Genomic DNA, 22,804 nt, shown 5'->3' with positions numbered 1-22,804 from the left:
TTATAGTTTTATATATTTGTTAATTATTAATCTGGGTAGACTGGCTGCAAATTCTCTTGTCTCACTGCCATTGACAGCTCTAAATGTGCTGTGAATGATGGCTGCCAGACCTTCCAGTCTAAATTGATGTTTAGTGCAGTCCGTGTCAGCCAATGAGTAAAATGACTGCCCTATAAAGCACCTGGTCCGACTGTGGCTCTCCAAAAACTAGTTGACCTATACTGTTCATTTGTCACTACCAGTTAGAGTGTACTGAAAAAGTAGCTCATAATACAAAATAGAATAAAACAACATTAAGCCAAGCCATGTAACTGTTTCCAATCAAAGTCAGATAGTTTATTGTTCACATATGATAGCTAATGGAGATCAGTTTAGCTGTTCAGGCAATTATAATACTTCTAGCAATTACTGCTTTAACACATACATAGCAGAGAACATTACTCACAGACACGTAGTCTGTGTGCTCAATGGAATGACCATAATATGAGTTAAGTGAGTTATGGCAGTACATTCCACATTGCAAAGTTGCGTACACTTATCAGGACCCCTGTATAACTCCACCAAGGATGAGCATGTGCGTGTGTTTGAGTTTAAAGATGAGCATATGAGTGTGTGTTTTAGTTTAACTGTTTGGCTCTCTCATTCTTTACCGCACACACATGCAGTGGGAGCAGCACACGCTCCAGCGGTCAGAATTATTGCTGAGTTGCCTTGCTTATTCAATCCAGTCTTTGAATTAATGGTGTCTCTAATTAACTACACTCTCTTGCCTCTCTCTTTTCACTTTTTCCACACTCCCTTCTTCTTTTGCTCCCCCTCCGCATACATTTTCCTCCAGGCTTCTGTGTAGTGGAGTGGTATGATTACTGCGGGCCCCTCACCAAGCTATTTAATTAGATTTTTGTATACATCAAGGCAGAGAGGCCGAAAAAGTCAAATTATACATGAGGGCTCCTTTTTGGAATGAGAACTGTGTCTGTGAGAATTTACAATATCATGGTTTTCTTTATCTGGGATTTATGAAAAATAATGCCTGTTGTCTTTTCAATTGAAGCGCTCACTTGATGAGTTTGCATTTATTGACACTATTTGGAAAGTATCATCACATAAATACTAGACCTCTGACTGGAGCACTCAATCCAAACCGTGTTCTTTCTTCTCAACTCTTCTTTTTCTCTTTCTTTGCTCCTATAAATGGCTGCATTCCAGGGAGCAACCAGCCAAGAGGCTGCAGTAGAGAAAGCTTTCACGCTAAACTGAAGTGACAGGGGAAGAGAGGACGGATGCAATGCAACAATGGCCTAGAACACCACTATGTAAAGTAGAACATTCATATATATATATATATATATATATATATATATATATATATATATATATATATATATATATATATATATATATATATATATATATATATATATATATATATATATATATATATATATATGAATGTTCGTCTGTGTTGAAAACTTGTGAGCATTCTGTTGGATGTCTCTGGGCGGTATTAAATAACGCTGCACTCAACCACGAAGAACAAAGCAGCTTGAATCTGGTCAGCAAATGGTAAAAAACATTATCTGGAATAAGAAAATAAGTATCATGTGTAACTGAGCTCTGCTGGATCAGAAAACGTTTGCTCGGTTTACTCTGGGAAGATATAAATACAAAGGCTACAACACAGAGAGGTAACTATACAGATGCATACTCATGTGAGCAGAGATGACATGTTCTCAAGAGGCTAGCAGTTATATAACAGTCAACACAAACAAAGCCAGACTCTCTAGGAGAGTAAAACAGAGCCAATAGTAATTTGAATTTTATAGAAACCAGACTATAGTATGTGTCTGGGAACAAAAGTATTCTATTTTTTTTTTTTTTTAATCTTTTACATTACTTCTATGATTGTGTTGTTGATATGTGTCCAAGAACAGAAATATTCAGTTTTATAAAAAATCATATACATTACTTCTAATTATTATTGTTATTTTTAGGTATGTGTCCTTTTCTTTAAACAGCCTAACCCTTGTTAGAGCAATTACCAATTCTTGATTATTAAAATCACAAAATTAAATTAACAATTGGTAGATGAGTGTGGCCAACAGGACCCAAAAGGTGATGTCCACATATGTTGACCAGTCTAAATGATTTGGATGTGTTTAGCCCTGCCAAAGGGAGCCAATATCTTAAATGACTGTACTATAAAGGGCTTAGTTGTAGTAGACGTGTTCACATTATTTGTGGTGCAAACCAAGAGGAGGAGCAGGAAAACACGCATAAGACACCATATAATTTCTGCACTTAACTCCAGAATAAAAACTTTCGACTTGCATTTCCATCTAGCCTAATAATTTCAAAGCACGGTAAAAACTGTCAGAAGTTTGATGCAGCAAAAGATACATAAAAAAAATGAGCAAACACAACTTTAACAATGACTATTTCCCAAACTTCAGACATCAAGCGAGAACGTAAACATGGGCCTCTCATCAACATGCAACCAGACAGCTGCTTGCATTTGCAAAGTACACATACATTTCTGCCGACACACACACTCTACTTACAGACATTTGGTTTGCTGTTTTAAGATCAAATTAAGGTCGCAGGAATTTCACACTGATGGTAGAAAGGAGTCGCTTCACCTGCTGCAGTTTGTTCAAATGACAGATGAAAGACTGATTTAGCTAGATTAAATCTGGCCTCACATTCTCAGCAGAGAGGCTACTCTAAAAACATAGAGCAATCTGACCATCACCAACACATCCGCTCACACACACTGAGACCTAAAGATACCGTCCACTGTGATACAGATGATGAAATATCTACAGGTAAATGCACTCACAGCATTCGGCATCCATGGTTTGTGCATTTTTTGATAACAAATGTAGATAAGTATGTGCTCGCTTTTGATGACACCCCTACAAAACAACCTTGTTTCCATAAACAGTTCATGCTATGGATAGAAATCTGTGCAGATATAAATAAATGATTATCACAAGTATACTCTATTGGCACCCTATAAACACACTTAGTTACTGTATAAACACAGAAAACTGCTCTAATGTTCTCTCTTGGCACTCCTCTCATCACGCCAGAGGTGTTGTTTAATGGAAAATGCTGCATTAATGCAACTGCAGTGATAGAAAACAACACATGAAATATTCAGCAAATAGCAGTTTGAGTCCAAAATACATTTAAAGAAATTCAATACCTTGATCACTATATCCTGTGATGAAATGCTCTTTCAATTTTGACCTGAATTTATTTTCTCTTCTTACATTAACATTTGTTTGTGTGTGTACCGGTAAATACAGCAAGTTGTGAAAGTATTTGAGTGTGACTTAGAGCCAGTCCGTCATAAACCCGGAGGGCTCCCAGGCTTTTCTTTTTGTAAGGTTGTACCTTTGAGTATTGATAATAAATGGCTTTAAAAAAGTAACATAATCCAAATTTCTAAATTCCTCTCAGTTTAACATTTTTATTTTATTTGTTTATGTTTTTGGGTATATTTATTTATTTATCTTTAAACAAAGTAGGACATTGGTGGGCTTCTTTACCACTTAACTTTGCTTGTTTTCTGGAGGAGACGCTGACCTGTAAATCCTTACATTAAAATTCATGACTAGTCAATAATTGCCTGACATAATAATATCACAAATATCAATTCCTTACCTGAAGATGACTTGCTTTTACTCAGCTAGCTTTAGTTTCTGTTTATTTTAGGTTGTTACCACTTTTATTGATGTTATCTAAGGCTTTCTCATGCTTAAATATATAAGTTTTAGCTGTCTGTTCAGTATCCTGCACTGTAAATATGTGTTTAGCTTCTCTACGTTCAGTCTGGAAGGTGACCTAACCCCATACACTCATCTGTCTGTTAACACAGAGGGACTAGGCAGTGAGCTGTGCTCCGGGGCCCATGGTGGCTGCACGTGGGGGATGCAGGGACCTGTTGATGCAGCTGTCCCACTCCAGAGTAACATAAGACCTTATTAGAGTCCATTAGAGCACTTTGAATTCAATAAGAGATTGTCCAGTACATCCAAACATTCACACAATTTACAGGGAGGTAGGAAGTCAAAGGGGTTGTTGTGGGCAGCAAGCTGCTGTTTGCCACCATAATGCATTGGGTATACATTTATTTGTATTATGTGTCCTTAATATGATATCCATCTCGCTCTATAAAAAAAGTGTGAATTATGCTAAAATCGTATGTCAATATTGTAGCATTTCTTTTAGAATTACACTAATGATATTTCAGTCGTTGGAGGTTATAAGCTTGATCGGTGGCTAATGCCTTTGCCTGTTCAGTGTCTGTTTTCAAAGCATTATCTGGCCACCGACAAGTCTAGATAATCCTCATTTATCAGAACAAAACAAGCGTACGTTTGTTTCCTGTATCTTTTGACATTTTGTTTGTACAGGATACCCACGTGATAGCGATAAAACATGAGGACAGAGAGTCTGCCAGAAGTGCAACATCCCAGAAAACAAGTTCCCCTGGCCCCACCAGCAGGGGTTTAACCCGTGACTTGCTTTGATCTTTAATTAACAATGAGTCTGGATTTCTGGTAAGAAGAAAGTGGATAAACATGTAAGCATTGGCAATTAGAGAAGATGAAGAAGCTGCAGATAGTCTATTGTATACAAAAAGAGCACTACGGCCATAGTGGACAACTTAATGCAGAAATGTCTGCTTCAAATGCATTAATATTCTGGAGCAGAACATATATAGAATGACATGAACTATTGCTGCCTGCTACATCGAACAGAGACTGGGGTTTTATGGCACATGCTTTGTCTGCGAACACTTTCTGGCTTTCCTTTAAAAAAATGTAAACACACGCTTGGACAACAAAAAGGCATGAATAAAACAAGAAGTGAAGGGCCTGGCAGTTGAATGGTAAGTCCATTGGCCTCATAGTTCTGGGGCGAGGGTTCAATCCTTGTGCCCTGTGATTGGTTGGTCACCAATTAACTGTGAAAAATGAGGGATCACTCTACTTTATTAATGAAAACATTTTTTCCCATTTTCTGAATAGAAATATGTACAGGATTTTGTTTCTATCCCTGCCTCTGGTAGTGCCATTGAGTTTGTGCCATTTTTTTCTTGGGGTTATTATTTGATGGAAATCTTTATCAACGTAATTTTTCTTTAGTCAAATCTTTAGTCAATATTTTAGCTTGACTGAAAGCAACTCACATCCATTTTGTAACACGCATGACAATGACAAGCAGACCATAGACCAAAACTGTGCAACATAATATCTGGAAGCAACATCCAAAGTATCAATAAAATTTAGGGTGAAATTGAGTATCTCCAGACTTGACTCATTCATGTCTCCATGAACACCCACAACCCACACCACAGCTATTTTGTATTTTAGCATCCACTCTTCAACCTTTTCCTTTCTTCTGTGTTATCACTTCCATTCTTGGTCTTCTGGTTTAGATCTACCCAAAGTTAATGATGTGACACAGAGCGGCTTACTATCAAACTATTGCATGCCGAACACTCCAGCCAAGACCTGGATAACACACCATGCATGAATGGAAAAATAAACGTATGACTCCTGATTCATCCACCCCCACTATGGTTTTCTTGGGCTCTTTTGAAGACAATACGCACAGGATACACAAGCAACTTAACCCTTTATATAGCTCTCTTATGACTAATTGACTGCCATTGACGACACAAGACATCCAAATAATTTCGACTGGGAGTGGCGAATGAACATTTGTTCACATTAGCTGCCAGGGAAGGCAGTAGAGGTCAAATTCATTTAGACTGGTAGCGCCGAAACACTCGTTCATTCACCATCCGAATAATGATAGGTTTGACGTCTCATGCTGTCGATGGCACTGACAGTTGATCATTCATGGCCAGTTCTATGAGCTTAAACGAATTGGATGTATGTTCTTGTCATTCATAGAAAATCAGTCAAATACCATTGTATAAAAATATAATAAATAAATAAATAAATAAAACTCTATTGGGGTGGGCGGCCCGGTGGAGCGAGTAGTTAGTGTGTCGGCCTCACAGCTCTGGGGTTCACCTGTGTGGAGTTTGCATGTAATCCCCAGTCCTGCATAGGTTTCTTCCGGGTACTCCGGTTTGCCCCCACATTCCAAAAACATGCATGGTAGGCTGATTGGACACTCTAAATTGCCCCTAGGTATGGGTGTGAGTGTGCATGGCTGTCCGTCTCCTTGTGCCCTGCGATCGGATGGCCACCGATTCGGGGTGTCCCCTGCCTCTGGCCTGGAGTCAGCTGGGATAGGCTCCAGGGTCGCGGTGGTTGCTGGAGCCAATCCCAGCTGTCTCTGGGCCAGAGGGGGAGGCACCCTGAACCGGTGGCCAGGCGATCGCAGGGCACAAGGAGACGGACAACCATGCAAACCTCTATGATGTTTAACAGTCAATGTAATTGTAGTTCAGACCAGGGATTCTGGCCTAAATGAGAAAAAATATAACGTGTATGTGGACACCATGTTTTAATGGGATTAAGTTACTTTTTATTTTGTGTATTATTTATTATCATTACCAAAAACATTACTTGCTCTATAAAGGGTTAAAGCAAAGTTTCCACATTTTATGTAAGAAAGACAACATATTGTGTGTGAAAGTTGTCACATCTGCGGATTTGTTAAATGTGCATTGAGTAACATCCAATATTTCATAAACCTAAGGCACTGTGTGATTAAGAGAGGCAGATTTAAGGTGTATAAGCAAATAAATTCTACATGGAAAAGTAAAATATAATAAAAACAGTGATGATGAAAGCATGCAAGAATAAAAGAATGTTGTCTTACTTTGGCAGGTGTTGCTCCTTTCTTCATAGCCTGGATTGCACAGACACTTTCCAATAGGCACAAGCCACTCGCCCTCTGTGCTGCAGTACATTCGCGGGGGCTCCTCCTCTTTCGAGTTATTGACACATAAACCTTTCACCTCAACCAACGACTTGGAGTCTGTGGGCACTGTGTCCGGAAAGGAGGCCAGATTCTTCACTATGTTTTGGCACTTTTTGAAATAAACTCTAACGGAGACTAAAGCTACACAGGCACCCACGTCCTGGAATGCCAAGTAGAAGCCCTTCTTGGTCATCGGGCCTACTTCACGAACTTCAGTGTTAAGTTTTAGAATACGGTCACCAAGGTCCATTTGTGTAAAACTTTCATCTGCGGCTATGGTGTCAATCTTGGAGAACAGGTGTTCTCGGAAGTGACTGCCTTGGTCGTCATCGAGCTCCAAGTACAGAAGGTTGAAGGTTTCCTTGCAGGTGCCCAGGACTAAGGGAATGGAGTTGCAGTCCCTCAGAGTGAACTTCAGTTCAATGTAGATCTTCTGGGCTGACTGACGCGGGATCCAGTTGGTGCGAAGCCAATTGTTCTGGCTGTACTCCATCACATTGCACACCTGGAAGGTCCTGATGGGAGTGTAGTGCTCATCCACCCCACTGATCTCCTCCCACTAGAAGAAAAATGGGTGGAAAGGGACAGTAGATAGAGGAAGAGGGAGACGAATAGAAGCAAAAGACAGGAAAGTTGTAGGGGAAATTTTAAAGGACAGGCAGAGAAATGAATGGAAGGTAATAAAGATGTAAACCACAGCAAAAATAGACCAGGAAAGGGGGGCAGTAGGGAGTTAAGAGAATGAGAAGGTGCAAGAAAATGAAAGCATCAGAGAAGCAGAAGTAAGGAAAATAGGGAAGGATAATAGAGACAAAAAATAAAGTTATCTCCATCCTGTAAGCATTTACTGTCAAGTTATTCAAATTCAGGCAATTTCATGCTGAAATCTAAATACGTAAGGGTAAAAAAAATCCCACTACGAGATCTCTGATGCTATAACAATGAAGAAATTTGATCATGTTAAGTTCTTAAAGTAAAATATAAAACACACAGGTTTTAAATTAACATGAGTAGTGTGTGTGTGTGGGGGGGTGTATTTAGAGATCCCGTAGTGTTTTTTTCCACCCTTATTACTAACTGTTGATCTACTAGTGAGGACTGCTGTCTTTGGCTATCTACGTCATAGTAATGCTACTGATAGAAACGTGCGGTAACTACTACGAAAATAAAGAAGCTAGAAAGTATGGAGAGAGTTCAGTGTATACCAGGAACGTTCATGGCTATCTTACATTTTCCCTCCACTGGAAGAAAGCGATGGGAGAGGAAAGGAGACAAGAAAGTGGGGTCATTCCTTTTGAATTCAACACAGTGGGAAGACTCGTTGATCATGCGCTTTGACTTCGCAGTTCAGGAAAATCAACAGTAAATCAGAGTGACAATGAATGGGCGAAAACCTGAAACACTGGGTTCATTGTGGTTAAAGTGACATACATTAGAAAGACTGGGTCTTAATGAATGCTTTGTTCTTTTTGGGTGAAATAAAAGAGAAAGTGGGTGCTTAGATGAGCAGTACCTTTAAATGAGAAAGACAGAGACCATCTTTACAAGTGGAAATGGAATTTACTGCAATTCGGAACAAGTGTCACTTGAAACTTAAACCCTTCCAGATGCTTACTGTATGTATGTTCATTCGTATATAGCTCAAGTGACACATTTTCAGGCCCATGGCAGGGACACAGCAGGTGCTTTAGAGCATGAACACAGCATGAGGAGATACAAATGTTTCTCTTCTCTATTACAAATTGCGTTGCAAATTTGCGTGTGCCAATCATATCGGCCGAGTGTTCAAGGACCTCTCAGGAATAAGGACAGCCACTCGCTTTTCATCTCTTAGTAAAAGCCTGGAGGGCTGATGAGAGGACGCTGGCTCAAGAGTGGAGAGATGGAAGAAAGAGAGAACACCATAAGATACAAAAAAATGGCCCTTGAAATTCCTTTGGTGTTTATTCTCCAGTGTTGTAGTTTAACAGAGATACGGCCAACAAAAACAGGCAAAGTAGACATACATACTTGAGTGTGTTGGCTGGATAAAGGGAACAGTTCTCTTTGGGGTATTTTTTTTGGTTCTTTTTTATTTATTTACCTCTTTGTGCTGTAAAATAGTTGGGTGACACTCAGTCAGAAATTGTAAAGGACAGGATTGGTGATGATGTGTGACTATGTTTTTTTGTTTTTGGACATACATTGTCATATATTGTGCACGTTTATGTTTTTAGAAGAAAATTATTGTTCGATTTTGCCTTGAATAACTTTGTATGAATACATAACTTTAAAATGTATAGCCTAGTATTTGCATGAATGTTTGAAAAAAAATACAGATTTTTAACAAATACAATCGCCTTTGCATGTCTAATTATTTCTGTATTTGGTTTATAGTCAGTTAGTTATAAACAAGCGCTCTTCATTGAGTAACATTTAAATGTTTCGTGTTTGTCTCTACAATATTTAGCCTGATTTATAAAGGTTCTTTTTATGATTTGTAACCAAACAGTGGCTATTACAAGAATCAATGGAAGCCCATCTAATTTCCATGTTATGCAAATTAAATATTATAAGTTTCTAAGTGTAGGAAAAACACAACATTAATCATTTCAAATTTCCCTCATCCGGGTGGTAAATTCCAGTGCGGACTTTTGGTGATTCTGAATCATTGTTGATTCTGTAGTCATTTACCAATGAGAAAATGAACTTCACCTTGCTGCATACTTCTCATTTGGTTGAATTGCAAAGCCATGAGTGTAAGACCTCACCATCACCATTCTTGAATTAAATAAATTTATTTTTTTTCCAGTACAAGCAAAAAAATCATCAACAGGTTTGATGTTTACACCCTATTAGCTCGCTAGAGAGAGGCCACGTGATCTTGTGAGCGGAACCTAATACCATCATCTTATTAACATGTTATTATTTGAATGCTGTGAATTTATAATAGTTTGTCAGTAGTAGACGTCCAAACAGTTCCAACAGCGATTGAACAAATGTTTATTCGCTGCCAAACCTCCTAGTTCAAATTTACTGGACACCTACTGGCACTGCTAAGTAGCCAAATAAATGGTAAACATTGACCTCATACAACAGCAAAATTACTAAGAGTCAATACAAAAAGATCCAATTGTTAAGTAAACTCTAACTGTGTATCAGGAGACGCTTGCTTCCCAAACATGTCTAAATAATTAAAGGCAACAAGCGAAAATACTCTTTTGTTTATCACTGAACGGGTGAAACTCTCCGCCCATTGGCTCCTAATTGACATATAACAACACTAGGACTCTACGCTGGTGCTTGTGACCTCTCACCCCTGCCCCCCATGGTCACAGCTGGCCACTGTTTTGTGCGACCTTGTCCCAGACTTTTCTGATCTTTGCTGTAGGTTTAGCGACTTAAGGGACAGTAAAATGAGAGTGCAGTAACATGAGCCGTTAAAGAAATTACAACTATGGCAACAGGCACGTCTCAGCAGTTCACCAGTTCACTTGCTTCAAAGAAAGGTCAATGAGAGTTAACGGGCCAGTATATTGGCCAGTACAAGGTAGGAATGCTTTTAGACCAAGACTTTAGAAAACACGACAGAAAGTGAGCATTCTGAATCAAGTTAATCGTGATTAATGAAATTACTTCTACAGTCATTTTGAACCTTCTCACTCAGTGTTGATCGTACAATCATATTCTTGAAAATCAATCATATTAATGAAATACATTTATCTGTATTTCCCGAGAAAACCTGCAAAGCCTAGTGATAAACGAAGCTTATGTTTTTAAAAATAAATAAATACATAATTGAAACTCATTGACTGCCAATGTAGTATTGACAGTTATGTGCTGTGATAGTTAGTAAAATATTTGCATTAAAAACACCCACAGATGGTGGCAGCCCTTATTTGCTGCTGACTCTCTGAGTGAAAATAGAAACTAACGTCAATCACCATCAATAAGTAGGCAGACATTTTGAAATAATGATCTATTTCCTATAAGTCATTTATTAACAAAACTTAGAACAGAACTTAGAGCCTTGCAAAATAACAGTCTTGAATTTTTTTCTTCTTTTATAAACAAACAAAAATATGATGTGATTTCAATGCAATAGCAGAGAGATGTTGCCATTGTGCTTTCAAATGTATCAAAAGATGCGGTTAAAATGGAAAATCCTTCTTTTGTAGCACTAAGGGGGGAAGGGTTCAACAAAATTAGGCCAAGCTATGCATGTTTGTTTCAAACATGAAATGAGCTAATGGAGCTACCGGAGGCATTAATGGTTTGTGCAATGAATATTTTTTTCCTCCACAGTCAAACATGACTGTCTACAACAAGTGTGGAGCCATCTTAGACTCTGGCCTCCCAAGGGGTCACTTGGGTCACAGACACAACAACTGCTGCATATCAGTCAAAGGGCATTTTTTTCAGCCTACCTTATCCAAAAGAAGCGCACATTTTAGGATTCTTATTGATTTTCCTGCTAACCCCTCTACAAAAATTGCTTTCCAATACCAACTATTTTTTGGTTAATTTTAAGCAAGGCAAGAACTTAATGATCACATCACAAATGAAGTGATGTAAATACAATTTTTCCAACGTTAATTCACGGAAGTTTATGTACAAATTGTAATAATTAATGTCTATAACGTGTATGGGGAAAAGACACCTTTTGGTAGTCTTGGGGACTTATAGACAGAGTTAAAAAGACAGATTTTCTCAAGCTCGGCAATCCTATATACTGATGCCAACCTATTTAACAGCTCTGCAGAGGAGAGGAAATATTGAGGAAAACTGACAGGCGTTTAGAATGTGTTTCCAGATATAAGTAAATAAGAATATTTTAAATTTAAGAAACCCTGTTCACCTTCTGGAATACTTCCGAGCCTATATAGGAGGAAAAACTGTAACATCTAGAGCCCAATAAATAACACATCCTAAATATTATTTTAAATACATGTTTTACTTCTAAAAATATTTACACCCACATTCACTGAGGCCGAATCAATCACTGGCTGCTGCTGAAAAGTGTGTACCAATGGATTATTGGTGATGTAAAATGTATATTTGTAACACAGAGGGCCGCTACATTTTTTTGCCACCCTGGCTAAAACTGCGTTACAGAAGAATTTATAAAAGTTATAGCTGCATATTTCAACCATGTCTGATGATAAGGTTGAAACAGCTAATCTTCAATATATGAACAAACTGGTCCCAGCGCTCTGCCATTGCACTAAAGTGCATTGTATTTTTTGTTTGTTTGTTAAAACTCTATTTCAGGACTGTAAGTATTTATAATAAAAGGCTTAGAAAAACACATCATAATTTCAAAATTCCAGACAACTCAACTTTTTCTTTATTTTTATTTTTTCCATAACAGGGTGGGCCGCAGGTGGGCTTCTTTACCATCAGTTTTTGCCAGTTTTTTGGGATATCATTTTAAACTCTGTTAACAAACTTTTCTTAAAGTTCATGTTCACATGATTTTGCAAACTTTCTGGCCAATGCTACTATGTATTTGTATTCTCAATTGATTTTCCTGAAAAAATAGACTTAACTTTCTGTATACCCATTAATTCTATGTGCATGTCCAGATAGTGTCTGGGGTGTTGGTTTGTTGCTGAAGAATGCTTTCAGAGCACTCAAGAATGTAATCTGTAACTCTCTTTAGTCTTGTGGAAGGCTAAGCTCCCAGGACACTGCTCAGCCATCAGCCTGCCTCCAAAACAGATAAGAGTATATCTGGATCACACACATTGGCATATATTAACACATAGACACTCATCATTTCAGCCTGCCCACACAGTGAACATCCTGGGAGGGTGAACTCTTTAATTTGCTCTGACCGGAGCATGTTGTGTCTCAGTGGACCAATAGCCACTGCCTCTACATCAATGTGAAGGAGTGTGCGTGTGTGTCAGGGCTCGGTGCCACATTATGAGAAATCATTTGAGCGCAGCAGTGTCCCAGGGCAGGGTGCTTATCGGAGCAAGTCACTAGATGACGTGAGTAATTACAGATGATTCACCTTGAGGACTTCATCATCAGCATTCTTTCCTTTCCAGTCTGTCTCTTATCCTGCTTCTCTCTTCTCTTGTGCCCCTTTTGTGCCATATTGATAAAATCTTTTATTTCTTTTGTTTTAATACAGCATCCAATTACTTAATACTTTATTCTTAATACTATGGAAATGTACCAGTTTTGCAATATAGCAAAGTGAAGATAAATATATTGCACAGGTCACATTTATGTGATTTTACTTTATTTACAGCTAAGTTTACGCTTTTGACAGCTGCATACATTTAATACCAAGCACATCGAAGAACTACAAGTGTAATTCAAAATCTGCTTGTGTTACTTTTCCTCAAGTATTGCTTTCAGATATGGAACTTTAAGACTAAACTAAATATGTTCTGTAACACTAGGTGAGTGAGGCCTGGACATAATTAATACTTTCCATCCCAGGTCCAAAATGTTACTGTCACAAAGCATTATATGTTTGCAATGTGTCATCTCCAGCTGGGATGAAATCGAAGTACTAGTATATGTTGCTCAGCTGCTCAAATGGCAAAACAAACAGCAACAATTCTGCTACTTCATGTGGCTCTTCCAACAAAACGTGTGTTATACTATTGCAAGGTGTGTACTCCACACAAATGCAAAAAAAAAAGACCTAACCACAGATGTAACCTTATGACACTCAATGAGCGACAAAATGCATTTGGCAAATGTTTCCTTTCTGAATACGAATAAATATATGCAGTACCTTACCTAATTGTATATGACATTTTTGAGTTCTTTTTTATATAATTTTTCCAGTAATTAATTTCAAAGCTCGGCCAATTCTCTATGCAATTAAGGAACTTCTGGCAGTTCCTCTGAGCCACTGAGAATCATTTTAGGTCTCAGACAAAAAGTGCACTTAATCATAAAAAATAAGAAAACACACATTTGTGAGTCGGTGTGTGTGTGTGTGTGTGTGTGTATGTATGTGTGTGTGTGTGTGTGTGTGTGTGTGTGTGTGTGTGTGTGTGTGTGTGTGTGTGTGTGTGTGTGTGTGTGTGTGTGTGTGTGTGTGTGTGTGTGTGTGTGTGTGTGTGTGTGTGTGTGTGTGTGTGAGTGTGCACAAACTGGCTCGGGGCACAGTTAGACAAATAAACTGAGCTATAACCCATTGCATACTTTGTAGTGGAGAATGGCTCACAGATGAGTCTACAACCCCTTCTTCCCTCTCCCCCAAGAAAGGTTAGGGTGAAAATTCATTTTAGAAAGCACACCAAAGTGTGGAATTTAATAATGCAATATTAACACTTTTGTGATGATTTTTTTTCATATGCCTGCAATCAAAATTTTAGAAGTGTTGGCAACATGCGTGACAGTGTTTAGTAAAAGAGACGAAGTAAGACTAGTTTCATTCTTATAATTCCCACAAAGTAAATAAATTAAATATTTTTTTTTAACTGTATTCTTAAAAGGCTAATTACATTGGTTTAAAAAATATTTTATATTGACACAAACATTTTTTTCTAATGTCATTTTGGGATGCTGACTCCAAATTTGACCTTTTCGATAAGTGCACTTGTTCTGCCTCTTTGTTTGTGCAAATCAAAATTTAAAATTTTTTGGTGCAGTGCAAAATTACAGCCAAGAAATATTTTTAACAGTTCATCTGTTTGTAAAATGAGAGTTAGAAAATGTGTTTTTCAATTACTCCACTGTATTTGTATATGTTATATGAGTAGTCAATTCAATTACAGTGTTTGCATAAAACAGGGATATAATACAAGGTCAAATTGCTTATTGTACCAAAAAGAGGTTAAGCTTATTGGAAATTCCAGCATGGCTGCGTTTGTCCAAACAACCTAAAATCTCATAATAACATAATCTTTCCTTTAACATATGTGCAAACAAACACCAATATATTTTTTTTCTCTCAACCATCGCAACCATATGGCGAGCGCTGGATGTTTAACCTATAACCTGTGAGATGTAAAATAGACCTAGATGTTGAAAGAAAAGTGGGTTAAGCTACACTTGTCTTATGTGTCTGACAATACAAAGTGAGAGAGAGACTTTCTACAATAAAACAAAACAAAAACAATCATAGTCTACGTACTAGTGAAGCATACGTGAAAAATGCTAACAGTGAAAATAACAGTAGCTTCCAAATGTCAGAAGGCTCACATGTCTAAGCAAATTCCAGATGGAGGATACTCACCCCATGTGATGGGTAGGAAATCCATCCTAACTCTCCTTGGCTTGCTTTAGAATCTAACAGGTTCACTGTCGGGGGGGAAAGAGAGAAAACAAAGAACATATGAGTGTCTAGTCCTTGTTAGCCCCAATTAGCCCTTATCTAATCCCACAGGAGAGATCCCCGACCTCAAGCACTCTCGCGCTGATCATGCCACTGTTTACTCAGCTGCCAGACAATACACATATTCTACGCTAGGCAACAGTAAAAGCAAAGTTAGTCGGGGACCGTTGAAGCAGAAGTTGCTAGGCACAGATAGCAGAAAAGAAAACCTGACGAGGGAAAAAAAATAAAAATGTCTTTTTTTTCTGATGTTGGTAACCGGTCCGGTTTCTCTGTTGAGAAATCCCGAAATCATTATAGATTTTGAGAGGAATGGCAGCATAATATGAATGACTGGCTACCAATTTAGGGTGTACATACTAGTGCATACTGTCCATAGTTGCCTGGGATAGGCTCCAGCACCCCCACGACCCTTGTGAAGACAAGCTGAATGGAAAATGAATGAAAATAATGCAACCAGTAGTTCCAAAGTATATCCTTTTTATTTTGGTTTACAAAATGAAGTGTGTTGCTCCCAACCTTTGTTGCCAATATACAGCACTGATAGTTAAAAATCAAAAGCTCATAATAAAACAAAAAACAAATGCTTCAAAAAAATACCGGTGTTAACGTTGTCGGATGACTCCACTTTAAGTGACAAATCATATTTTTGGTATTTAAGTGGGCTCTACTGGTAGGTTCTTGAGAAAGGCTATGTTTACAAACACTGTATAACACAATCCTTTTTTACTACCCTTATTTCTCTCATTCATTATCTGTTGGATGAAAGGTAGATTACACCCTAAACTGGTTGCCAGGCAGTAGTAGGGCACACATAGAGAAAGACAACCATTAACACTAATAACCAGTCTGCCATTGAAGGGGAATTGATCCTACGCTGCCAGCACTGTGGTCAGGCAAGAGAACCACTGTGTATTTGAAATTTCTTAACAATTTATTTGATAATGCTGGTCAAGTAAAAACATGATTGCATTTTGAAAATATTTCTTTAGGTCATTTTAGACTGCAAAAACAAATCTGACTTTTTAAATTATTTACTTTTGATTGCAATTCAAAATGATACTAATGCGCCTTTACAATACAATTACAAAACAAGCCCAAAATTAATAGTTGTTAGCAAAATAATCTCTTATATCATGGTTCCGACAATTGCAAACACAACTATGAGAGACAATGTGACATCTGATTGACCGGACTGATGACAAAGTGCTCCAATATCTGAAAATTGGTCAGCTACGACAAGCTGGCGCTAGTACTCATAAAAATTTACATAACTATGCAAAGGACTGAAAAGTTAATCAGGTATTGTCTGGAAATACAAAGCATATCAGGAATTTGTTAAAAATACCACTAGTATAAGAGGAGCAAAACTGTCGATTACTAAGCCATCCAGGAGGGAAAAAAACGATATGCAATTTAAGTTTAAAAAATAAAAAATGAAAAACTAATGGCCGATTTAAGTGTAAAAAAAACCCTCACGCAATCGACAATGAAAAACAATAGGTGGAAAAATAGCGTTAAGTCATTTGATACTCAAAAAGTTATCCATTTATCAATGACTTCGTACTTCAAGTATGAAGCACTGAATGCCGAATAACTGCTCAAGATGCACATATTCATTTTATTACAGCAGGGTTTTATTCATCAGGGAAAAAAGGAGTGTGTTTTAATGCAAAGAGTGAAGAACACCTATTGGCACAAAACAAATAATGTTTTTTTCCAAAGTATATAAATTGGCATCCACAGTGTTTTCTGTTTCCAGAAAGACACTCAACTTGACAAAACATATGTCAGAAAAAATAGTGTGGTCAAGTTACAGCTCCCAACTTTGATTCTGATTATTCATCCCAGGTTGATGGTGAGATGTGACGAGCAGTTTCTTGGCTAGAAAACACACAGCACTGTCAGCACTATTGGCAGACTGGGGGGGTGGGGATCAAACTTGACAGCAGACCAATTTTCATTTGCAGTGATTATGTAGCGAGAATTTTATTTCTAATTTGTATTTACACAAATGGAAAATGTTCAAGTGAGCCAAGGAAAGAAATTTGCATTGACGCAGTGTTTTCTCAAGTTTCTCAGACAAGACTTGAATAAAGAAAACAATCCGATAAAAAAGCTCTTTCAGATATGTGCATTTTAAAATGTCTTGGCTAGAGGCATCCCGACAAACCTGAGAATTTTTTTTTTTTGCACAAGCTCTCAACCTTGTGTGCCATATAATTTTCTTCTCAGTGTTGCAGAGATGCAGGAAAAAGCAGTGGAAACAGTCCTGTCCGAGTTCGGTGCGTAAGAGCTCATTGGCAAATAACTATTCAGTTACACTTGAAACCATTGAAAATTTGAGTCTAAAAATGTCCCTTACTTTTTTCACTGTGGAAAAAAAATTGCGACTACTTTGCTGATTCCCCCCCCCCCTAATTTCTCACGATAATATAATAACAATGTGACAAGTACAGCAAGAAAACAAGCAAGTGAATTTAGGTAAGAAATATTATGCCAAACAAGAGAGATTTTAATACATACAGAACTATTTCTCATTCTCTGAAAATATGGCAAAAATATAACGTTTTTGCTCCAAGATACTTCTTAAGCACAGCATGTACGCCATTTTGGTGATGCACTGCTGGCAACCACGGCAATTTTGTATGGGTGTCTCGTTGAGGGTTTTTACCTAAACTCAAGGAGCTAATTTTGCCGCAATAACAAGTTATTAAAGTGGCCATAAAATTGTAACATGCATTTGGTAGATGAATGAAGACCTTAAGAAAACTACTTTTGCTCAAAATGATACAGAATTTGCCAGATTTCACTATCTACTTCCACACACAAGAATTACACTACACAACCAGCTTTGAATTTGTCTTCTGATTTAACACCAGAATTTACATCTACACTTCAAAACAAGAATTTGGGTTCGCCTGAACTATAGCCTCCTGGACCCAACAAGCCAGATGAGTGGCAGTAGACACATTCCTATTAGAGTCTACTGGAGCTATCTGTTCATGTCAGATAATAGCAGCTCAGCATCCAGGACCATTGCTTCCAATTTACATTTCTCAATGAGGCGAGCCCACCACTCAAATTGAGCCGAGCGAGGGAATTTGAGAGCAGAAAATTAAACAGCTCTTATATCGCACGCGTGGGGGAAAAAAAGCTCCATCCAGCTGCAGTCGGCCGAAAATTCATCACCAATACTTGCACGTATAAACACTCAAATAGAGCACATTCTGGAAAATATACATATTCAGACCAAAGTACTCATCAATGGGCCTTCACTTGAAAACATATCATATGTGTATAGTCCACGTACAAATTATACTCCACAACCGAAATGGCAAAACAAAGACCGAGATAAACAAACAGACACGAACACGCCTGACCATCCGTTCGTGTGAACACACTTAGCATACTAGCAACATGCAGCATAGCACATGCTCTGATAGGGAGTGCCTCTGACTGGAAAATGTTAATATTTTTAAGCCAGTTTATTTAAAGACAGAATAAAAACATTATATCGGCTTTGAATTAAGAAAAAACAGCTGATATATATATATATATATATATATATATATATATATATATATATATATATATATATATATATATATATATATATATATATATATATATATCAGCTGACTTCAGGCACCAGGCGGGGGGACAACCTAAATTTGTTGCCAGCCAATCGCAGGGCACGAGGAGACAGACAACCCTTCATGCTCACACTCATACCTATGGGCAATTTAGAGCTTCCAAGCGTCACACTTTTTGAAATATGGGAGAAAACCAGAGTACCCAGTGAAAACCCACACAAGCCCGGGGAGAGCATGCAAACTCCACAAAGGAGGAGCGACCTGGGATCGATTTTAAAAATATATTTTGGGGAAAAATCCCTGTTGGTTTAATCCAGAATAGAATAGAATGGAACAGAATGGATTAGAAAAGAATAGAATGGAATAGAATAGAATAGAACAGAGCAGAACAGACACTTTGACGTATACAGTAGAATGTCATCTATGAGGGTGTGCATGTGAAGGTTGGCAGGCTGCAGTGCAGGCACAGCAAGGCGACTTGTGTCTGAGTTAAAGGATGAAGTGTTCACCTCCCATTATGAATAATTCAAGTGCAGAGTCGCTCTGTCTGATGTTGCTGCTGCGTGCCCAACCCCTCTGGCCCCATTCTTCTTTTCTTTCTCTTTTCTTTTATACATACGCCCTATACTTATCTATACCTATGCGTTGACAAAAATATAAAAATATACGCAGTGCATGCACTACATAACTGTGGTTATCCACAAATGGACCAATCGCGTATCCAAGTCCAAGGCTCAATTCTGTTTCTTCTCAGTGATCTCCAGCTCAGGGATTGGTTGTCACACGAGGTTGTATGCGCAGTTGGGGGGAAAAGAGGGGGATTATTTTTTTTTTCTTTAGCTCGTTTACAGCTTCTCTTAAAAAGGTACAATCGCTCATAAGTGTTGAACCTTCCCAGCGGGACTCTCCCGCGCGAGTCTGGGGGCCAGTGCACCCCACCGGCCCCCTAAAAATAGAAGGTCGCAGGCATCGCGACGCCCACCGGAAGGGCCAGATTCATGCCATATATCGATATAGTCACTGTACCACATAATCCAATTTAACCTTCCAGAGATGGAAAAAAAAGAGAAATTAATGTCTGGAAATTAAGACAAAATACAGTGTTAAGTGTTATCTAGTGTTATAGTCACATTGCAATGGATTTTAAGGAATTAAATAAGAGGTGAATATATAGTTATTTTATAGGGCTCACTTAGTTAAATTGAAGAAAAATGAAGTCAATATATATTTTAAAACACTTGGATCACATTAGAATGTGAAACATGAGCATTTTGTGCAGAATAATTTAAATGGGAAAATATGATTGAAAGTTTGAAGTTATATAAAATATACTTTGATCTTTGAAATTAGAATTTGAATACTACCCATGAACTCATGAAAAAGTTTCAACTTTGCTTTCTCATTAATTGGCAAACTTCAATACATTTTTCTAATCTTTCAAAGTGGGCAGGGGCAAGACAGGTGTGAAATTGATACTAAAAAGTATTTTCTTAACAAACTGCTAATTGCATATAATTGTTACGAGGGTAGATTGAAAATGTTTTAATCTCGTCTGGAATCTTCTCTTCAGTGGATGTGTGTGTGAGTTCATTTGAAAAAGAAAAAAAATGATAATTTGCCGTTTCCTTTTGTACTATTCTTGTACTATTCATTCATTTTCTGGTTCATTTGAAACACACACACACACACACACGCAACTGCGCGCTCAAAAAATCCACAAACACACTCTGACACACAAAACACGTACGAACAGTCATATATTGTAATATTATGAACACATTTCCATGCGTCCCTGGGGTTCTTGATTATTTCAGCTTGATCTTGGAGTCATATATGTTGATAAAACTTGAATAATTATTATTTCAAGTCTTTATATTTGCTGCGTTTATATATTCATGTATTTATTTATTTTCAAATCACAAAAAAATAACTTAGTACTTGCACTGACTGTTATTCTTCAGTATTGATTTAGCGCTCGGAATTTTGCAAACTTGCCTAAAATAAAGTTATTTTGATTTCTTTCTCCATTTATTTTCTAAAGCTGGTAGATCGTTTTTCTTCATTCAAACAGTCTAAACTCATCACGCAACATCAAAATTGCCGTCTCTCCCCCTTCAGGTTTAAGCTGTCCCACATGGATAAAGGCAGCATTCTCCAAACGTATCTTTTTTTTTAAGTAAGTCTGTTCAGCTTTCCGATCAAAAGATATTTTACTAAGACGTTTAGGTATTTAAAAATGACATTACAGACGGACTTGAAGTCCAATCATTAACTATTTGGAGTCAAATGCATGAAATAGGTGCGCAAACATACAAAACAACGTCATTAGGTTGCGCAAAGTAAATGCAGCAAATGTGTTCCCCAATCATGAAAAAAAATACAATATGAGACGGTTACACACTAATTTATGCATCCCCAACCCTCGCAGAAATTTAGTGACTCATCCAACATGCACACTCATTTCCTTGTTTTGATCTCTATGCAATGTACATTCTATCTATGGATTAAAAAATAAGCATTTTATAATTCATGCAGCATGAAAGACATTTGCCATTTTCACTTATTAGCAAGTTCATGTTTTTAAACAGGTGATTTTACGTCCAGTGGACCACGCTTCTCTACTTATGACCTATTACTAAACCCCCACCCCCTCTCTATAGATACTAAATATCAGGCAAAATATGAATTACTCACAGACTGAGGAAAAGTATTGTTATTTGTTTCGGGTGCTGGTTTCCAACGCATTTGGAACATTTTGAACTTTAGATGTTCGCGTTGTAAAACCATCAACCATAAAAAAGCGCTCTTTGAGGTGATGCGAGTCAAAACATTAGGAACACAGACTTCCTTACTATTTACACACGTGTACCCGTAGATTGTTTATTGTTTGGGAATAGGGGCGACTGGGGTCCAAATTAGGACTTTGGGGGCTCATTTGACAGAACAGATCGGCGAGCCGCGCAGTTTCTTTTGAGCTTTTTTCCACCCTGGTTTAAATCTGCTATGTTTTGTCTGGTAGTCAATCTGTACATTCTCCCCCATTCAGACACTTAATCCGTATTGGGTCGTTAATCCAAATTTAAAGGAACTGTGTGGGATGAGCGTCTTTTGTTTTGTTTCGGGGTATCCAGTGTAACAGCAAGAGCTACAGATCTATCTTTACTAATGTTCCATATGTACTCATCTGAACTATAATCGTGTTTATTTTAAAATCTTTTGTTCATTTGTTTGTTTGTTTTTTGTTTGTATTGCAATCAGTTAGACAAGTCGGAGCCAAGCGCAAAATCCCGGCCGATGAAGCAAAGTACGCTCGCGCACATGCCAGACACAAGAAAAAGAAGACGGACTTTGCTTACCTTCATTTGGAGCGTAGACGATGGTGTAGGCGGGTAGCACAAGAGACAATAAAACGGGTAAGATGAAAAACTGTGATCGCGAATTGCAATCCATGGCGGTGCATCAGAGGTGCATAACTCCATGAAGCCACTGACTGGTCTGAGAGCTTCTTCTGTGCGCGAGGCTCTCTCTTGCTCTACGAGCGCAGGCGCTTTTCCGCTGGGTCCTACAGAGTCTGCAATAAGGGGAGTGAGAAAGCTAGAGAGAAAATACTAGTATTCAACTTTACCACCAGGACAGTGGAGTCTGCGATTAAGAGTTCATTTGGGTAAAAGCAAGCAAATCTTTTTACCACTCCATAATATTCATCATACTAAACAAGAAAGAGTCTGTACCATGCTTTTAAAACATGATTATTACATATACAAATACAATGACATGCTTATCAATAAGAAATTGCTTTGAAAATTAATTTCTTTTACAAATTGAATAACGATAAGCAGTGATCGCAAAGGCATATTGTACCAGAAGAATAAATTGAACACACTTAAATACAATATTTACACTTTAGTCTGGATTTGGAGGAAGAACAACGCTTCTTTATTTGCAGCAGGTGACAGGTGATTAATTGCATTTGATGTAAAGTCAGAGACTAAATGGTTCTATGGTACAC

The 22,804-nt window shown here is 37.8% G+C and overlaps 1 protein-coding gene across 5 annotated transcripts in view; it reads right to left on the bottom strand.

The window, feature by feature from the left end:
• Positions 1-22,356, bottom strand: part of epha3 (eph receptor A3) — an 84,248-nt gene extending 61,892 nt beyond the window's left edge. For 2 of the 5 annotated variants that reach the window (XM_077616574.1, XM_077616572.1), the window contains exons 1-3: positions 22,152-22,356; positions 15,101-15,165; positions 6,811-7,471 (exon numbers count right to left, since the gene is read on the bottom strand). In XM_077616574.1, the coding sequence (XP_077472700.1) occupies positions 6,811-7,471; positions 15,101-15,165; positions 22,152-22,245 (820 nt within the window). In that variant the 5' untranslated portion in view covers positions 22,246-22,356. Of the gene's footprint in view, positions 1-6,810; positions 7,472-8,117; positions 8,142-15,100; positions 15,166-22,151 lie in introns of those variants that run through there. The other 3 variants (XM_077616575.1, XM_077616571.1, XM_077616576.1) reach the window with 2 other exon arrangements.
• Positions 22,357-22,804: the final 448 nt, after the last annotated feature.

The sequence above is a fragment of the Stigmatopora argus genome, chromosome 13, assembly GCF_051989625.1.
Source record: "Stigmatopora argus isolate UIUO_Sarg chromosome 13, RoL_Sarg_1.0, whole genome shotgun sequence".
Taxonomy (NCBI): domain Eukaryota; kingdom Metazoa; phylum Chordata; class Actinopteri; order Syngnathiformes; family Syngnathidae; genus Stigmatopora; species Stigmatopora argus.
Note: the sequence above shows the minus strand (reverse complement) of the source record. Positions and strands in the feature narration are given on the sequence as shown.